General features: G+C 54.7%; 2 protein-coding genes across 3 annotated transcripts in view; one reads left to right on the top strand and one right to left on the bottom strand.

Moving 5' to 3' along the window:
* Positions 1-891: 891 nt before the first annotated feature.
* On the bottom strand, positions 892-10553 carry LHFPL4 (LHFPL tetraspan subfamily member 4). Its single transcript, XM_051788593.1, has 4 exons — positions 9983-10553; positions 1496-1732; positions 1274-1290; positions 892-1030 (listed from the first exon to the last, which is right to left on the bottom strand). The coding sequence occupies exons 1-4, from the start codon at positions 10386-10388 to the stop codon at positions 1022-1024; spliced, it is 669 nt and encodes a 222-aa protein (XP_051644553.1). The 5' UTR covers positions 10389-10553; the 3' UTR covers positions 892-1021.
* Positions 10554-11556: 1003 nt separating this feature from the next.
* MTMR14 (myotubularin related protein 14) overlaps positions 11557-19311 on the top strand; it is a 32618-nt gene continuing 24863 nt past the window's right edge. The window contains exons 1-4 of one of the 2 annotated variants that reach the window (XM_051788557.1): positions 11557-12024; positions 12101-12240; positions 17440-17548; positions 18566-18641. In XM_051788557.1, coding sequence (XP_051644517.1) covers positions 11899-12024; positions 12101-12240; positions 17440-17548; positions 18566-18641 — 451 coding nt within the window. In that variant the 5' untranslated portion in view covers positions 11557-11898. The remainder of the gene's footprint in view (positions 12025-12100; positions 12241-17439; positions 17549-18565; positions 18642-19311) is intronic. The other variant, XM_051788556.1, reaches the window with a different exon arrangement.

Here is a 19311-nt window from a genome sequence, read left to right as displayed (position 1 = left end):
CGTGGCCAGGGGAAGCCCACACACACCGGTCTGGCCAGCAGAGCCACAACCGGGCTGCGGCCGCCCGCGCCGGGGTGTCGGTGCCGGCTCTGAGGTGCCGTGTGGGGGCCATCGGAGCCGGGCAGCTGCCCCCGGCTCCCCGCGGGACAGCGAGGGTGCAGCCAGGAGGCCGGGTGGGCACAGGAGGGCTTGGGTACCCCCGGCCACGCCGTCACCAGTGGAGATAAAGCACCGTATGGGGAGGGAAGGCGTTTGGCAACAGCCCGCGGCCAGCTCGGGGAGGGGTCTGGCGGGAGGCACCCGTCCAGGGGGTTTTGCATGTTCAGCTGCTCCCACTTACCAGGGCTTACATTCAGCGGCGGAGCGTGTCGGGTGTCCCATGGCCGGCAGCAGCGAGGCCCCGGCCACACGCCAGGAAGCACCGCGTCCTGGGGCCGGGCTCCCGGGGTGGGGGGCGAGGGGGTTCGAGTCACTTTACCCTGTTTAGAGAATATGAATTTACATGTAAAAGTAGGGGTTGGGCCCTATCCCGGCCACCGGGTCCCCTGGCCGTGGAGACAGGATCACGGAGCTGTACAAAATGGGAGTGGGGAGGGGTCCGGGACCCGGAGCAGCCGGCACGGGGCGTCACTGGGTGCGCGTTCGGGTGGGAGGCAGCAGGTCAGGAGTCCTGGGGATGTAGAAATCTGTTAAAAACTCCGAGACTGTTTTTTCCTTGAAACAAAACCGCAGTTGGATGCTGTTCTTGAACGAAGCGCGTTTCAGGCATCCTTCCCCGGCGGCGGCCCGCGGGCAGCGCGGGGTGCGGAGCTGGCGGGGTGCGTGGGATGGCGGTGCCGGCGTGGACATGGAGGTGGCCGTGGATGCGGCGGGCGGGCGGCGCATCCCTGGCGCGGGCGGCGGGGCCCGGGGGGCGGCGCGGGACGCTGTGTGGCCGCTGGCAGCAGACGAAGGGCAAGAGAGGGAGGGAGCGCCCAGGCTGCCGGCCATGGGAAGAGGGTCCTGCTGCGGACGGTCGGCCTTATATCCTCTGTGGGGAGAGCACAGCGGGTCGAGGACGGTGTTGGGCAGGTCTTACTGCACCATCGTGCCATCAGCACATGCCTGTCCCCATCCCTGCCGCGCCCCACCCTGTCCCTGCTGCCTCCCTTCCCCATTGTCCCCAGCCTCGCTGCCCGCACAGACAGGGTTCCCCCATCCCAAGCCACACAGCACACCCAGACACGCCACACAGTCAGGGCCAGGGGACAGGACAGTGACACTCAAGACTTACCGCAGTGCCAACAAAATCTGTGGAAACAGAAGAGACGAGTGTCAGGCAGGACAGAGGCTCGGCAGCCCGCTCCGCTCCCACCCTGCCCACCCTGCTCCGCTTTGTAGGTGGCAGTTAAGCCCATGGGACTCTCTTCAGGATGCTGGAGGGGCCAAGCCCCCCAGGCTGTTCCCACCCAGGATCCCCCCAGGGCCCCGGGACCCTCGGCAGCGTGGCTCTCACCTTTGCTCTCTGTCTTGAGCTCCTCGTGCAGCAGGTCGTTCTGCCGGTTGCCGAGGACAAAGGCCAGGAAGGAAAGGATGAGAGCGTTGAGGATGCCGATGATGGCCAGGATGTAAGCCCAGCGCACGGAGCAGTCGCCCAGGGAGTATTTCCCTGTCTTCTCCCCGCACATGTCCCGTATGGTCTCTGCATCCCAGCCATCAGGAAAGATCATACAGCCCAGCACCAGGCAGAGCGCTGCAAGGGGGAGAGGAGGGGAGGCATCAGAGGGGACACGGGGTGGCAGTGCCAGGCACTGAGCCCCCCAGTCAGTGCATGAGTGCAGCCCACACCTGTCAGCAAGCCCACCTTGGCCCCATGACAGCCAGGTGATGTGGCAGGAGACAGCCACCACTGCCCCAGCAGCCCCAGGGACTGGGTTTGCACGTGGCTGTCCCAAATCTTGCCCACGCACAAATGGGAACTTCAGGGTCTTGGTTTCTTCCAGTCACAGGATCAGTGGTTCCCCATGGGCTTTCCTCATCACTGCAGACTCCCTGCATGTGGGCAGGAGCTACCAGGCAGGAGCTGCGGGCAGGGATGCTGCGTGCTGAGAGGATCGTCATCCCCAGGAGCCCCTGCACCCAACCACCACACATCCTGCAAGCACTGCTCCCAGAGGGGTCACCTTCCCAGTGTGCCTCCATCCTGCACGCTCCATGCTGAGCAAGGAGACACCAGGGAACACACAGAGGGAAATGCCAACACAAAGCCTGTGACTGTCAAGGTAAGAAGGTGACGTTTTTTCTAACTACAGCAAGTATAAAAGCTCCTTGCCCGTATCAGCTGGGAAGGCTAAAAATAGTAATGATGTTGGCTGGGGTGCCCTGCAGGTATTTTTGCCCTGAGTTAGGGAAGAACCAAGAAGCTTGTGCCAGCACCAGCGAGGAATTATCTCCCCATCCCTTACCGCTGGAGGGACAGCAAACACCCTGCAGGCACAAGTGCTGTAGCAGTGGCCCCAGGGGAGGGCAGCTGGTGGTCTGGCGCAAGCTGCCCAGGTGCTGGCACATGCTTTGAACTGCTCTCAGGAGGGAAGGAAAATCCCAGGAGGGAGGGAAGCATATGCAGGGCATCACACTGGGAGCAGGTATTGCCCTCGCATCCTGATAAGCTGCACCCAGAAAAGAGCAGGGACACTGAGGTGAGTAGTCTGTGCTCTGGTACATAATGTCACGTGCCAGCTGCTGCCTGGTCTCTGCCTCCTCCGTCCACATCACAAACCTGCTCTGTAGAAGTGTCTTTGCAGGCAGTGGTGAGCCCTGCATGCTGATTTAGGGCCGTGCACAGCCCTGGTTCTACCCTGGCACTGCATGGCTGCACAGGAGCCGACAAGCTGGCACCTCCAGTACATCGTCACCAGGGACTCCCAGCCAAGCACAGCGTGTCTGGGGGAGCTCCCTGCCTGCTGGGACTGGGCCAGCCCAAAACCATCCCTCTGCAAGGAAGTACAATCAGGACCAATGCCGTGCTCTGCGTGGTAAATGGTGAGGTGTAGCCTGGCCTGATGCTGACCTGGGCACCTTGGGGCAGGATGGCATTAATTCAGCCAAGGGCCTGAAATAAAGGGGAGCAGGTGCAGCAAACCTGTGCCAGGGACTGTTCCTGTGAAAGCAAGATGCTAAGAGGATTTTAGGATCCACTGAGCTCCCAGTGCTGTGTAGTATGAAACAAGCTAAGGTGCTCTGTGGCCATCCCTGGCAAGGGGGTGGGTTTGTCCCTGCAGCTCAGAGCAGCTCAGTGCTCTCTTCTTCCCATCTGTCCTACATGTTCCCAGCAGCAAGCCGAGTCCTCTGCTCTGTCACAAGCAATTCCCTTTTCTGCATGTCCCCAGCCCGCCTGATGTCCTGGAAACACCTTCCTGTGCCTGCAGCAAGGAGTGACATTGAAGAGTGGAGCAAGAACAAGGAGGGGATCCCCACATGGTCCACAGGCCTCAGCACTGCCCTCTGCAACAGCTCTGAGGGGTGCAAGATTGGGGGTCTGCCTGCACCTGCCTCCCAATGCCCCAAGATCCCTTGTAGACCTGCAGGAAAACCTTGATTTTTGTTTAAAACAACCTATTTCTACACCTTGCAACCACATGAAAAACACCAAGTGATGACTCCTACTAGAGCCGCTGTTAAAGAGGAAAAAATAACCCAACTCCCATCCATTTTGCTTTTAATTCCTCTTCTTCTGAGGGTGTGGTGCGAGTCCTCACTGCCAATGGCACCAAGGATGACTGGCTACTCTGTCACACCCCACAGCTGCCATCCTTCTCCCAGGCCCTGGGCTCCAACTCCCTCTTCTAGAGTTTTCCCAGTTGGAAAGGCATTTCAGCGATTGCTGGGGGAGGGTGTATGCGGAGGGAGGATGATCCTGCTGGGGATGGGGTTCTGGCCCCGGAAAAACTAGCATTTCTTGGCTTGGTTTTACAGCTGGTTCATGGCTTCCCACTCCTCAGTGCTCCCTTGTCAAGGTCCTCTAGAAATGAAACAGGCATCTCAAGGGCTTTTGATATCCTTGCAAAAGAAATTAATCAAAGGGAATGTAACATTATGACTCAGGCTGCAACACAAGAGGAAGCTCCTCCCGGCAGGATAACATCTCCTGGTACAAGGTGCATTTAGCTAATTTGTCTGAGTAGCCCCATGTTTGCTGAGTACCATGGCTATCCCAGTACTGCACCTGCCCTGAGCAGCTGTGCCTGCAGCATTAAAATCTGATTTTTTAATCACTTTTTCTGTCCAGTTTAGTCTGCAGGTGTGGACGAAGACTGGCTTTTACTGTTTTTGCCTGCCATGGGTAGAAGAAGCTCAGGACATGCCCTGCAGCTGAGAGATGTGGCCTCCCCCCGAGCACGGGCACACAGAGCATCACACCACCCCAGGACACGCAAACTGGAAAATGTGAGGTAACAGGGGGGACACCAGCAACCACTGGGGCCCAAAGGGGCTTGTTAAACCTGGTGTGGGGACAGTGAGCCCCAAGCCTCTGGGGAACAGGGGCTGGGCTGTGATATTGGGGTCTGGAGTGGCTGCTTCTCACTAGAAAACCTCCTGAGAGCTGATCACTGAAGGGAAAGGGGACAAACATAGCCGCCCTTCCTTCCCATAGAAACTGAAATCCCTCAAAAATAGATGAACACTAAGGGCAGCGTGCTCAGGATGAGTAGCACCGGCCATTTACACAGACACGAGCTCCCTTACGGCATTTTGCTCCACAGGCTGTTTCCGTGCCAAAAAATCAGCAGGATTCAGAATAGAGTTATGAGTTTGTATGAATCAGAACTGACAGTTACTTTATCTGGAACAACAGTTAAGGGATGTAAGCTCCAGGACACGAGCGGCTCCGAAACGCGCGGCTCAGCCCCTCCCTGCGAGTACACAGGCACATTAACAGCCGCTACGGGAGGGACGCGCTGCCGTGCAAACCCCGGGGCTGCTGCCGCGGAGCACACGGCGCCGGCTGGATGCAAGGAATAGGCTGAATCCCTGCTCCTGTCCCCGCTGCAAGGCAGGAGTGGCAGTGGAAGGAGGGGGGAGTCTTCAGGAAAGCTTTTCTGGGGGCAAGAAGACGGTAATTGATCAAAGGCTAAGTTTTTTCGCGGTGATGTAATTTTTGCTGCAAGGTCGGCAGGTGGAAGTGGTTCACCTGAAAGATCATATTTTTGGCAATATTTCTCCCTTGGACAGAGAAAGGGCTTGAGGATACAGGATAGAATCACAGAATCACGGGATAATTAAGGTTAGAAGTGACCTGTGGAGATCATCCAGTCCAACCCCCCTGCCGAGGCAGGGTCACCTAGAGCAAGTTGTATAGGAATGCATCCAGGCAGGTTTTGAATGTCTCCAGAGAGGGAGACTCCATGACCTCCCTGGGCAGTTTCATTCCCAGTAGCTGTCCCAGTTACACTCCAAGCTGGTTTGGAGCAGTGGAATCTGCCTCAAATTTTTTCATTACGAAAATCAATTAATGACTTTTATATCCATGAAAACAATTGCTTTGAAACCTCGAACTCTGAGAGGAGTTGGCTCTCCAGCAAGTCCCAGTCAGGAAGATGAGCCTGTCCTGATGTGGCTCAGCAGAGCCACCACATCGTTGCCAGCACCATGGAGCGTTTCAGGGCTGTGGTGCTGGGGCCAGACCCTGCTCTCCCTTGGGGCTGAGGCGACATCCCCACACCACACGGCCCTGCCACACACAGCCCAGCATCTGCCAATGGGCTTCCTCAGCACTCCTCTTCCTGGACATGCCAGAATGATGCCCTGCAAGGGGTCCCCAGTCAGAAGGTGGTAAACATGACTGAGATGCAGAAGATGAAGTCACTGCTCAGGGCTCTGCCTCTGCTACCAGCCCTCGGAAGGGCCCATCCGAGAGGTGAGTGTAGCTCTGAAGGGAGTGGGAGAAAAGGGCTCAGAAGGATATGTATTAACAGATTGTCCATCAGGTAAGGTGCCTGGACATGGTATAGTCAACTCCAAAGTGCTATGGATAAGGACAAACCCCAGCCCTACTGTCAAAGGCATGGCCCTGGACATCATGCATCCCTAGGGGAGCTGGAAGGTCTCACCACACTGACTGCTGGACCTGAAGCACAGGGAAACACCTTAAAATGTGGCCAGTCCATTCCTACATGCAAGAGGGATGGTGTGCTCAGCTGGCTGCCTCTTTTGACCCTCAGTAGATTGTAAGTACAAAACTGAAGACCCCCTGGAAACAGAACCCTGGACCCACTCGGAGTGACTGTCCTGACAAGAAACATGTAGATGCAGAGTCACACAGAGGTGGTTGGGCTCTCTTACTCCAGATTATTTGTGGGCACCAAGACAAAGCTTGGAGTTAACTCACAGGGTGATTGTGCCTTATGCTACAGCAGAGGATCAGGGAATCAGAGGAAATGCTCAGACTCCTGGGAAGCCTCCCCAGTACGTGGTGAGGGTGTATTCCTGTGCTCCAGTCTCCTGCAGATGGATCCTAAGGGGGATTACTGTCACAGCCCACTTCTTTTCAAGTAAGCATCATCCCATGGGACTTTCTGAAGGAGCTCCTCCACTAATTTTGAGTACTGGGGTGGCATCAGGTGCTGTCAGTCACACAGTTGCTGACGTGCTCATGTTAAGGGCCCATCTCTGGTTTTGTAACAGAAGGATTTAGCAAAATCTCGTTTTGCGTTACTGGGATTTCGAACAGGGCAGATGGCCACGTTCTATTTGCGATAAAGCAGAGTCTTTCCTCTTAATTAGATCCAGTTTCCTCCTAGGGGGGCAGTGGCTTTTGAGCTGGAGTTTTCTGTCAAGCTCTAATTAAACTCTGCCTTGATTGCTGTCCACTAATTAGACATTGATGATTTAAACTTTTTTTTTGAAACAGATCCTGAATTCCTCATCCCCTTCCCCCACATTCCTGCACTCGATTTTTCTCTTCTGCCGAGCCCATCCATGCCCACACTCAGCAGCCCTGTACTCTGCACTGGACATTCCAGAGGGACAGGGTGGGGACACCTCTGCCCCATCTCTCTGCCAGTCCCCTTTTCACCAGTGAGACCAAGAGACTTTGAGTCTCACTGTTGCTTGCAAGTCCTCCTTCAGCTAAAGCCTCATCGAGGCAGGAGGAATATCCTTCCCTTCTCTGCCCCTCCAAGCCCTCTCCTCTGGCACAACCCTTCAACCTCCCAGGCAGATGAATCTCCGAAGTTTGCACCATGCTTTGCCAGAGCCTGCATCAGGCCACCTACTGCCCTACTCATGAGATCTGGCCCCTGTGTGTGCTCCATGGGTCACAGCAACTCCTCCTCCATGCACAAGGTAACACATCCACCTGCAGCTGTCTCTGACATGCCCACGGAAGTTCAGCCCTGCCCAATGCTTGAGGATGAGACTCCTTGCTGGGACACACCACTCCACCACCTCTGTGTCCTAGCCCTCCCTGACAGGGACACCAGCCTGTCCTGCAGGACAGGAGCTCTCTTGTGCTGTCCAGTCTCAGGGTAGAGTGCAGGGACAATCTCTGTTAATGCTGCCTTGGACTTTCCCCAGCACAGAGAGGCCACGGAGCCGTGCTGCTGTGGGAGAGCTCTGAGCCAGCCTGGCCCAGCTGGAGCCAGAGGAGCTGATCCATGGCCCCAGCAAGACACACGCTTGGGGTTCACAAGTGCCGCTATGAGCAACGCATGTGTAACAACAAGGTGCAAAGTGTGAGCAGGGACAAGCCCCATACAGGACAAGGGGTATCCAGAGCTGACAGCACAGGGTGCTGTTGTGGCCACCCAAACTTGAGCCAGGGCAGGACAGGAGGCAATGGGGAGGAAGCTCAGAGCTGCCTCGAGTGCAGTGCCCTCCACCACACAGCTCCCTGTGCAGCAGCAGCACTTGGGTTGCTCCAAACCACTTGATTAAGCTGCTGACAATCATCGGTAGGATTTGGGCTCTGAGCTTGCTTTAAACTGATAAATCTTCAGGACAGGGAAAATTAAAGATGAGGGAATTTCCTGATAAGCCAGGGCAGCTCCTGGTCTGGCTGTGGTCCTGATCTGGGTGACGAGAGGTCAGGCTTTCCAGCCCCAGCCAGCTGCAAGAGAGAGAGCTGGGCTGGCTGCAAGGCCCTAGCACAGAGGGGCTATATCCTTCCACATCAATGACTGGGGCCCTGCTCACAGAGGGGACAGACTGGGTCCTTTCATTAGGAATAAGGGCTGCTCTGGGTCCTTCCAGTGGGAGCTCTGGGTCTATTCACACTTTGTATGTAGTGAAGAGTAACAGTGTCTGTCTATAGTTCATAAAACTGGACAGAGAAGGAAGTGAGGGATCCCCCTACCAGGGAAAGCTCAGCATCAGTTCTCAGGGTCTGTCTCCAAAAAGGACAGACTCTCTGTTAGGACAGCTTGGAGGTCTGTGCACAAGGGATACTCAGGATCCTTCATTAGTATAGGCATTAGGTCCCCTTCTGAAGAAAGGGTTATTGTATGGTGCCACTTTGAGGAGTGAGTCTATGAGGGTCTTGGGGCACATCTACAGTGGGGTTTAATTTGTGGAGGGAGCTAAGGAGAATCTATAGACAGGGACACTTTTGGGGGCAATGACTGGGCTTGAGCCTGTGGTCATGCCTGAGCAGACCTCAAGGTAAATGTATAATGTTCCCCCATGGGAAGCACTGGAGAGAGCTCAGAAAGGCTTGTCCTCACAGCTCTTTCATGATGTGGGAGGGAGGGGGCCTGGGCACAACATGTCTTTAAGGGGGAGCTGAAGGGTCTGTCTGTGCACAGGTGCTTTTACAGGGCTGAGAGATCCATGCATGGGTTCCTGCCAGTGATGAGGTTCCTTCAGGCACTGGGGATTCCCCTAAAGTGAGTATCCCTTGGGGATACTTGCTCAGGGATGTCCCTGGGCCTGGTTTGACAGAAAGGCTAGTCCCTGATGTGGACTGTCCCAGGGTGTCTGCATCCCCAGGGGCCTGATCCCAGGTCCAATGTGTCCTAGGCCATCTTGCAGTTGGTCCTTGATTCTGTCAGTCCCTGTTGTAGGGTGTCCCAACACTGGTTCCTAACTGGGGTGTCCCAAGGCTGGTCCCTGGCCCAGGATGTCCCAAGGTGCTCCAAGGCCAGTGCCTGGCTCAGCTTTCCTGAGGTACTCCAGGCTGCCCAGGTGGCCGGGGCCAGTGCCTGTTCTGGGATCCCCTAAGGGGGGTCCCTGATCCAGCTTTCCTGCTGTGTCCCAGTGAGTCCTGTGGTTCCCCGGAGTCAGACCTTCCTGGGGAACCGCAGGTTTCAGAGCCCAGAACAGGTGCAAATTCCTGGTGCTCTGTTAGTGCCAGTGCCTGGCCTGGGTGTCCCAGGAAGCCCTGGAGTGTCCTGAAGACACTTCTTGGCTGGCATGCCCCATGGCCCGACAGTGCTTGTACCCTGCCCAGCTTCCTCAAGCAACCCCAGTGTTCCCTGAAGCCAACCTCTGCCTGGGGAGCCCCGGGCACCAGTGCCAGTGCCTGTTCCTGGTGCTCTGTCAGTGCCAGTGCCTGCCCTGGGTGTCTCAGGAAGTCCTGGGATGTCCTGGGCCTGGCTCCTGGCTGGGATACTGTATGGTTACTTGTACCCAGTATTTGTACCAGAACCCAGCTTTCTTGGGCAGCCCTAGTGTTGTTTGTGGCCAGGGGATACTAGGGAGCCCTGGGTGGCAGTGTCCCGAACTGGTGCCCATTCCTGGTAGTCTGTCAGCACTTGCACCCGGCCTGGGTGTCCCAAGAAGCCATGAGGCTGGATCCTGGAACCACGGCCCCGCAGTGCTTGGACCCAGCCCAGCTTCCTTGAGCAACCTCGGTGCTCCCTGCAGCCAGGGGCCCCACTACCAGTGCCAGATCCTCCCGGAGTGCCCCACACCCGGCGCTGCCCACATTTCCCCCGCCCATCGCCCGCCGCCAGGCCCGGGGCAGGCCAGTGCTCCCGGTGCCGGTGCTCCCGGTGCCGGAGTGTACCTGCCAGCAGCTGCATCCAGGCGCAGATCTTGTAGACGGTGGCGGTGTTGCAGAAGAAGAATAGGGCGAAGCAGGTGATGCAGCCCAGCGTCAGCACCATGGAGAGCAGCACGAAGAACGCGGCCGCCTGGAAGGCGCCCGAGGGGATGGTGCTGAAGTCGGTGAAGGAGCCACGGCATGACAGCTCCCGGCCCGCCAGCCCGCTGCCCACGCAATAGTGGAACAGCCCGAAGTACCCGGGCTTGGGCGTGTTGACGCTGTCGCCCACCCAGTAGGGCTGGATGAAGACCACCACGTTGATGATGGCGAAGCAGATGGTGAAGATGGCCCAGAGCACGCCGATGGCGCGCGAGTTCCGCACGTAGTTGTCATGGTACAGCTTGGAGGCTTCCTGCGAGGGCAGCATCCTGCCGGCCGCCACTGCCGGAGGGCGGGAGGGGCCGGGACGGCGGGGGGCCCGCCCGGGGTCGGCGGGGCGGGGGGGGCCGCGGCCTAAGAGCGCCCGCGGGCTGCCGGGCCCTGCGACACCCGCGCCGCCATCTTGGCTGCCGCCTCTGCGCCCCGCGCGCTCCCGCCGCGCGCGCGCGGCCGCGCGCCCCCCGCCACTGCGGAGCCGAGCCCGAGCCCGGCCGAGCCCGGCCGTGCTGAGCCGAGTCCAGCCGAGCCCAGCCCAGCCCGAGCCGAGCCCGCCGCGCGCGCCCCCCAGGGATCGGGCTGCTCCGGCCGCCTTCGGCTGCGCCCGCCTCGGGCTCGGCCGGGCTCGGATCGCCTCGCGACGGGCAGTGTTCGGCACGGCTCAGCTCGGCACGGCTCGGGTCGGGTCGCCGAGCCGGGAAGGAGCCGGCGCCGGGCCCGCCCCGCTCCCCCGGGGCCGCTCCACGGTCCGCCCCTGCCCGGGGCCGCTCCCCGGTCCGCCCCTGCCCGGGGCAGCACTTGGGCACGGCCCGATCAGTGCCGGCGGGTCCCCGGGGGGTGGGTTTGGCCGGAGGCGTCCATCCTCCCGTACCTCCTGCGACTCCCCGAGTGCCCGGCGTAGCCCGCGGGGCGGGGAGCAGAGCTTCCCCACCCGCTTGGTGGGGACGGAGCAAGTTGAGTTGCCGCCGCTGTGGCACTGGGACAGCGGGACCCGACCCAGAACCTCTCGTGTGACAGCGCAGGGCCAGTTACATGACTGTGCCAGATCAGGTGTGATGACAGGGCCGGGGGACAGAAGGTGTGCTGGGCCAGGTGTGGTGACAGGGCCGGGTACGCGGCTGTGTGTCAGGTGTGCTAGGTCAGGTGTGGTGACAGGGCCAGGGTACACGGCTGTGCCAGGTCAGGTGTGCCGGGCTGTCACCCCGAGGCACTTGTATGCCGGCAGGTGCCCTCCAAAGTCCTGCCCCCGCCCCGGCAGCCTCCCACTGGTCCCAAACCCAGCAGAAATCAGACCACCTCGGCCCAGTTTCTTTCTCAGGGTGCCGAGATGCACCGCCTTAGCTGCACTTAAACTCGGCTGTCATAAAATGCTCCAGGGGCCTCATTCTCTTTCAAGTCTTGTCAAGATTCGCAGCTGGTTTGCAAGTCAGACAAACGCGGATGAAAACCACTTTGTGTTCCCCTGCAAGAACCAGGGTTCCGCGGTACCGCTCATCCCGCAGTTCCGACCGGCACCGGCTCGGTGTGCGCGGCCACACCTCAGGAGGGGGTTCTTTATGAAGCGCAGCGCCCTGCACACGCCTAGACAGCCTTTGCCCCGTCTTTCTAGGCGCGGGTGCGGAGCGCAGCCCGCTCCCCCCGGAGCGGTCCCGCTGCCCCGGGGCGGAGCGCGGCCCGGCGCTCACCGATGACGGCGGGGCGGGCGGAAGGGGCGGTGGCGGCGGGCGGAAAGCGGCGGGCGGGGCGATGGGCCCGAGGCGGCGGCGGTGAGCGGCGCGGCCATGGCGGCGGCGGCCCGCGGCTGCCCCCCGGCGGGCTCCGGGGACCGCGCCCTGGCCGAGCTGCTGCTCGAGTTCTCCCGGGCACAGTACCGCGCCAAGGACGGCGGCGGCGCCGCCGCCGCCAAGGTGAGGGCACCGGGGCTGGGGGGAGCGGGGTTCGAGGGTCCCGGCGCGGCGGGCACTGAGCGGTGGCTCTGCGCAGGTGGAGCGGATCGAGCGGCGGTGCCTGGAGCTCTTCGGCCGCGATTATCGCTACAGCGTGATCCCCAACCTGCACGGCGAGGTCTGCGCCCACTACCCGCGCTACATCGTCCTCCTGGAGCGCGACGCCGGCCGCGACCCGTAAGGCCCCCGGTGCCCGTGTCCCGCCCCGCACGGCTCACACCCGCCGGAGGGGCGGTGGTTGTTGTTGTTGTTGTTGTCGTTGTCCCGGGGAGCCCTCGCGCCCGCCGCTGCTGTCCGGGGGAAGCCCTGCACTGCGCTAATTATAGCCGGCGGTGTCACCGCTCCGAGGGCTCCCCTCGCTGCCTCCCGGGGCCGCCGCGCTCCCGTGGGGCTCCTCCCAGCGCCCCGGGGCTCCTGGGCTGCCGTGGTGAAAACCGAGCCTGTAAGGAGGGGTGTGAAGGAAGCGCCGGTGCTCCAGGGCAACGCCAGCAACGCTGCATGTGGCCCTGGAGTAAAGGCGAGCACAGCGCTGGGTCCTGGTGGTTGCTCTGCTGCAGCTCGTCCGAAGGCTCGAGGCTGAGAGTGAGGCTGTGCGATGCTCGCCCTCTCTCGATGAGGTGCCCGTGGTCTCACTGCAAGGCCTCTGATGTGGGGAATTTCAGTCTGCAAAGCATCTCGGGGCACGGGGTCTGATAAGGACTAGGCAGACGAGGCATTTTGGACAGATATTTCTGTCATTCTAGGCTGTTTCACCTCTCCCCACCGCAAAGGGCGGGTCAGTGGGCACTGAGGTCTAGTGAGCTAACGGGAAATGCTTCCTGGCAGTTTGATGCGTGTCTAAGCCAACGTATTTCTGGACTTTGACCCACAGGCCCAGGATCACGTTGGTCTCACGTTGCTCCCTGCAGCTCCAACCACAGCATCTCAGTTTTATTTTTAATTCCAACAAGACATAACGCAGTTTCGCAGTCTTAACTGCATGCCCACGATAAGCATAACATGGTCAAAAGAATGATCACCAAGTCCCCCTCACATGTCCAGCTGCTTTGCCTGAGGAAGGCAAACCTTTACCTGCTGTGCTGGCACATGGGCTGGGTGCTGTAGGAGGGGATCTTTGGAAACCAGCCACAACTGACTGTCAGATGGGAGAATTTCTGCTTGATGGTTCGATTAGATTAGAAGAGATTAAACCCCTTGCTGCAAAAAACAGGAAACTGAAGTCTGAAGCAGTAAATGTAACTAGGGAAGAGAAACCGAATGCTTCTGCTTTCCTGCTCTTGCAAGAGGAAAGGGTGCTTAATTTTTCTGACAAGTATTCGAAACAAGAGTATTCACACTCGATGCCCCATTTTCTTCTGTGACTTGTGCAAGCCAGCAGTGGCAATTAACTTTTTTGGAACTCATTCTCCAAGTCTTGATTTGCTGTCCCAGAGAGTCATGGAAACAGACTACATTCTATCATCCCTCTCCTGATTTCTGGGCAATACTCTCTGTAAAAGCTGCTAAGTGATCTTTAGACAAATTCAGGTTTTAGTTTCATCATTGTATGGCTGTGGAATAATTATTACATAGAGACTGTTGCACTTCTTGTGTTACAAAACACAAGAACCTCTTCCAGTGAGCAGGACACTCCCTCTAGGACTGTGTGTCTTTGGCTGCCTTTCGTAGAACCACAGAATGGTTTGAGTTAGAAGAGACCTTAAAGATCCCTGGTTCTATCCCCCATGCCAGGGGCAGCAACACCTTCCACTGGACCAGGTTGCTCAGGGTGCCATCCAGCCCGGCCTTGGACAGTTCTGCTTTCGTTTTTGTAATGTTCTTAATCAGCTGCTAAGATCTTCTTGAGGCTTCACACCTCTGAGAATACTAAGGTGTTTCAGAAACAGTTTTCACTTGTGCAAACACTGCTGCCCTGTCGGTTCTGCTGGAACACCTGCTTCTGGAGCATGTGGGGAACCAGCAAAAAATGGATACTTTTAACCCAGATCAGTTTCCTGATCCTGTTCATTTTGTGGCTGGGCAGCTCGGGGAAGAAAGGATGTTGCTTGGTCAAAGTTTGCTAATACTACTCTGAAATCCAGGCAGGTGCAGGAGGAATTCCATGTGTGTTTTTAGTCTCCATGTCCCTTGATCAGGTGCTGATTGTGAGGAGTCACAAAAAGTAGCAGAATGTCTGATATCAGGAGTCCTTCCCCGTGCTTGGAAATTTCTGATATCACCTCACCGCACTGCTGAGTACAAGGGGACGATCACTACCCTGATCCTGCTGGCCACACTATTGCTGATAAAAGCCAGGATGCCCTTGGCCACCTGGGCACATGCTGGCTCATGTTCAGCTTGCTCTCAACCAGCACCCGCAGGTCCTTTTCCGCTGAGCAGCTTTCCAGAGCCAACATAACTTGGCAGTTACTGTGATTGTGCTTAATGAAAATGTCCAAATCTCAGTCACAGGCCACATCTTTGGTTTTACAAGATGATCCTGTTGTGTGTCTGCACTCCAAATGAATATAATCACAGTTGTGTGTAATCTAGCAACATAAGAGGAACACTTTGTTCCAGTGCTGTTATGGTCACGCAAAGAGGAGCATCTCTGCTTCAGGCCTATCTAAAATAGTTGCCAAAACAGTTGCTTGCTCTTACAGGACATGTTTCCCTTGCATTTAAAAAGATTACTTTGGGTTTGGGGTCTGATTTTGGGTGGAGGGAGGTCAAGAAGTAAGCTTTGCCCAGCAGTATCTTCTGGAAAACAAATTTCTGAAGAACAACATCCCCTCCACCCCTCCACCCCAAACACCAAAAGGTAAAAAAAAAAAAAAAAAAGTCACACGTTATTCCTTCTGCCTTATTCTCTCCCTTGTGCCAAACAACCTTAATGATTCTCTTTCATGTTGCTGAAGAGTGCTCTTTTTGAACCTTTTTCAGTAGATTTTACTCCTACTTACATTGCATTTAATCACTAGTCCCTGTAAAAGCATTACACCTGTTCTTCAGAGCAGGTCAGCCCTCCCCTTACTACAGTAATCTCAGTACAACTGTGTTTGTTTACCATGTTTACCTCTAGCTCATGTTTATCTCTCGCTTTACTGATGACGGTTACTGAGATGAGAAGATCTGAGAGCCCTGTTTGTAGCACATCCATAACAGGTAGCAGAGCAGGTCTCTCCAGAGCGTGTGCAGGCGTGGTGTGCCTGGGAGAGGGGCTCATCCTTCTGTGTCCCCAGTGGGGTGTTTTGGCTTCCTGCTTGCCCCATGCCCTGGGTTCTTGCCAAGCTGCTCAGAATCATTCCCCAGTGCTGTGATGCCTCTCCAGGGAAGTGCAGTGAGCGTGCTGAGAGGTGAAACCTGTTGTCTTGTCTCAGCCCCTGGGGATGCACTTCTCTTACAATTTCTGATCTTTCAGGCACTGCATTTTTGCAGAATCCCTTCTGGACTTAAAAGCAGTGCCATGGAGCTATTCTGGTTACACTGTATTAAAGTTCTTGTTTCCATCTGTATTCTCTTTTGCAAAGGAAACATAAAGGCAACTGGAGCAGAGTGCAGGATATGTCTCTTGATTGCGTGCATTCATTTAAAAACAACCCCACAACCAAATCTGTGCGTCACAATCTCCAAGTTTCAAAATAGTTTGGTGGTGGGAATTGTACACAAAGGCATCTCTTCTCACACTGCTCACGTTTTCCTGTCTTCGCAATTAGTACCCTCACATTCACAGTGTTTAAAGAAGATTAGCGTGGGTTCTTGTTCTTTAAATTCTGGTATATGTCAAAGCTCTTTGGAGCTGGACCGTAAAATAGTTGTGTGTGCAGGGAAATGTGAATAAACTTAAACCTCCATTAATTCTGAGAATTTTTTCCTTCTTTCCTTTCCTTTTTTTCCTTTTTTTTTTTTTTTAAATGTAGGACTTGAAGGTCTTGTTGTTTCTCTGCTTCCACTGCTACCACCTTGTATAATCTTTTCCACAAGCAGATCAATTTCCTTGTTAATAATAGGTTAATTTTTTTAATCCTTCCCAGAATGGCAGCTGCTGGTATGTTGCTCCACACTCTCACTGATTCTGAAGTTTAGCAACTTTCTTTTAACTTCTGGCAAAAGGTATTAATTTGTTCTTAGGCCAGCATTATTCTTTGCCTTTGAGTTCTCCTCCTCCCTTGTTCTCTCCTTCCCCCTGAAGAGCTGTGTCCTCGCTTCATCTGCTCTGCCAGTCACTCCCTGGTGGTTTCTCTTGCAGCATAGACTGTCCCTTGGCTATCCTACTCATCTTGCTGTGCCTTTTCATGCAGGGGTGGGTCACCAGGATCAGATGCCTTAGGTGAGAGCTGGTGCTCTGCACAGTAATGCTGGTACTTCTCCATCCCTTTGGGGAATTTCCTATGATCTTATTTTTCCCTTTTTTCAGACTTACCATGTTGATAATGTGTGAGGATCCAGAGACAACCAGTTCATCTAGGCTGTTCTACTGTGCTCCACTACTGGGAAGGGCTACTGGAGAGTCTTGTTAAACATCTCTAAGTGCATGGCCATGCAGTTCTGTATGTCCAGACTTCACCTGGTTTCTATTATGTCAGTCTGGATGCTTCTCCAATTCATTATGGCAACTTTAATCCTCTCTACATTGATTTGCTGTTTTGAAGGTCTGTGTAGTTCAGAATTAGGTTTGGATTTCTATCAAATGTAGACACTACAGGAAAAATTGCAGCAATTTTAATTTGTTTCCAGATTGTCTCCCAACATGGAACACACTTCTATTTTGACTTCAAGCAGAAAACCAAACAAAATGTAGTTACACAGATGCAGCTGACATTAATCTAAGGACCCTGCTCAGCCCACTAGCTGATTTACAGACCGTTGTTTAATTAACTGGCAACACAAGTACTTGAGTGACCAGAACTAAGGTTCATGGAGCATTCAAGATTTGATTCTCTATTTTATTTATTTTTCCTTGAAAAAATTGCTATCAATCTGATAGCGAATTCACTGGGATGGTAGTGCTGAGCTACTTGGATGGAAAAGTGATGGGGAGGAAAGCAGAACATGTATTTTTGTAGGCACTGTCTCACTCCGGCAGTCCTTCACTAGTAATCCACATGTTAGTCTGCATCAGACCCTTCTGATGGTGCTGATATTGCCAGCCCCTGATGGTGCTGTCATGTACTGTGCACTGGTCTTTCAAAATAAAGAAAAGGTGACAGAGAAGTGTCTCTACGTGTTGTACAGCAGCAGAAGCAGTTCTCAAAGAGGTGTCCTCTTGCTTGCTAACTTCAGAGCTGGCTTCTAGGGGAAGGGGGTGGGGACTGCAGCCCAGGGTGTCTGTGGCAGCTTTGCTGAAGGGTGTGTGAGGAGATGCTCTGTGTACTGACCCGAATCTCTGCCCACTAGGTTTGAGAGCACTGTGCAGGTTGGCAAACTGCAGGACCTCATCAACCGGAGTAAGATGGCGCGGTGTAGAGGACGCTTTGTTTGCCCTGTCATTCTGTACAAGGGAAAGGTAAAGCTTTCTGGGTTACCTGTCTTTACATAAAAAATGACCTTTCTCCCCAACGTAAGAATTGTGTGGCCACGTCTTCAGTCAATTGCCACCTTTCCAAAGGCTATAAAAATCTGTGCTTAGGTACAAGCAGGCAGCCTGTAGTAGTAGGTAGCATTTGCTGTCTAGGCTGCATAAGTCATCTTTGGGGACTTTGGGCTATTTTTCCCCACCAAGCCTTGCACCAAAGAGCTAAGATTTTTTTCTCCATATATGTGTCCCTTCTGAAGGACTAAAGATATTTGATGTTTGGGAGGGGAAAGATAATTATTTCCCTTTCAGCCCCTTACACTTCCCAGCAGTGAGCTTCCTTTGAATAACTTTTCTCTCTAGAAAGAAGCTTCCCTTGTCTGTTCCCTGGAGAAGCAAGATTGCAATGGTCTTATGAATGTGTGGGCTTCCCTGCAAGGGGATCTGTAAGAAAGTGAAATTAGATTCATTTTTATGTGAATTACTTAAACTATGTGGAAGCCCTGTAGGAATAGTCTCATTTAGAATTTAAGTAGCTTAATTCAGTTTTCCTAGTTCAATTTAGAAACACTGTATGAGTAGTGAAATCATACCTGTGACAATTTTAATCTAGCTTGACTGATGCCACTGTGGGCTGCATCTGCTGACCTTTTTCTGCAGGAGTGAACTGCCCAGAGTTCCGTAATCTCATCCAGAGGAATGTGGAAATAAGGCTCAAGCAGGGTATTAAGAGAGCATGGATGTTGCTAACTTGACAGGAACTGATTGTATTAGTGAATTGGAGATCTGGAGATGAAAATGTGATTTAAAAACTAGCTACAGATAAAGGCACTTGGGAGTTTGATGTGTTCAGAGAACTCCATCTGGACCAGGGTGGAGGGGAGACTGCAGAGAGGCGATAGCTGTAAGTGCCAACCTTTCTGTGTAACGTGTCAGCAGATAGGCCAGAGACCTCATAAGGGAAAGACTCCTGGAGCCTGTGTGGTTAATAACAAAATCTTCCTCCAGCATATTTGCAGATCAGCAACTCTGGCCGGCTGGGGAGAGCTCTATGGGCGCACTGGCTACAACTATATCTTCTCAGGTGAGTGAGGGACCATTTGTCACTGTCTGCCTGGTGAGACTGGTCGGTGCTGGCACAGTGACCTACACAAAGCAAGCTCTTCCCAAGAGTTGAAGAGCTCTAGCATGGACCTGCTTGTATCAGGCTCTGCATAACAGAGTAAAGACTGAAACCTCATGCCCTATTTCCAAGCACGGTACTACAGGACAGAACACCACAGCTCATAAGAAACAATGACCAAAGAACTTGAGGCTGAAGAGTGAGTTACAGGGAGCATGTAGGCAAGTAAGGCATCCCAAAGGATTCAGGGCACTGATTCCCAAATATTGGGGATGGGAGTAATGGAAGAAAGAGGATTAGAATTTGCTGTTGCTTGACTAATCATTGGGATTCAAGTCCTACTAATGGTGAGATATACTGAACTCCAGGGAAAACTCTTTAGGGGAGTAGTGTGTGTCTGTAGTGTGGAAGCTGAAGCTTGGCTTAACAAAGTGCTGTAACATTTTTGGGGTGTTCTCTGGCTGTCAGTAATGGATTTGACCTGCCTAGGTGCTTTGCAATGACAAGGGAAGAGTGGGCTACATTAGAAAACAGACTTTTCAGGAAGAGGAAATGTGGGGAACTGTTGGGAGCACTTGGATGTGAAGAGAGGGCACCAAGCCACAACCTTTTCATGTGTGTACATATCTTG

Source organism: Manacus candei, unplaced genomic scaffold, assembly GCF_025592945.1.
Source record: "Manacus candei isolate 608988 ecotype Guabito, Panama unplaced genomic scaffold, ASM2559294v1 h1tg000025l, whole genome shotgun sequence".
NCBI classification, from domain to species: Eukaryota; Metazoa; Chordata; class Aves; order Passeriformes; family Pipridae; genus Manacus; species Manacus candei.
Note: the sequence above shows the minus strand (reverse complement) of the source record. Positions and strands in the feature narration are given on the sequence as shown.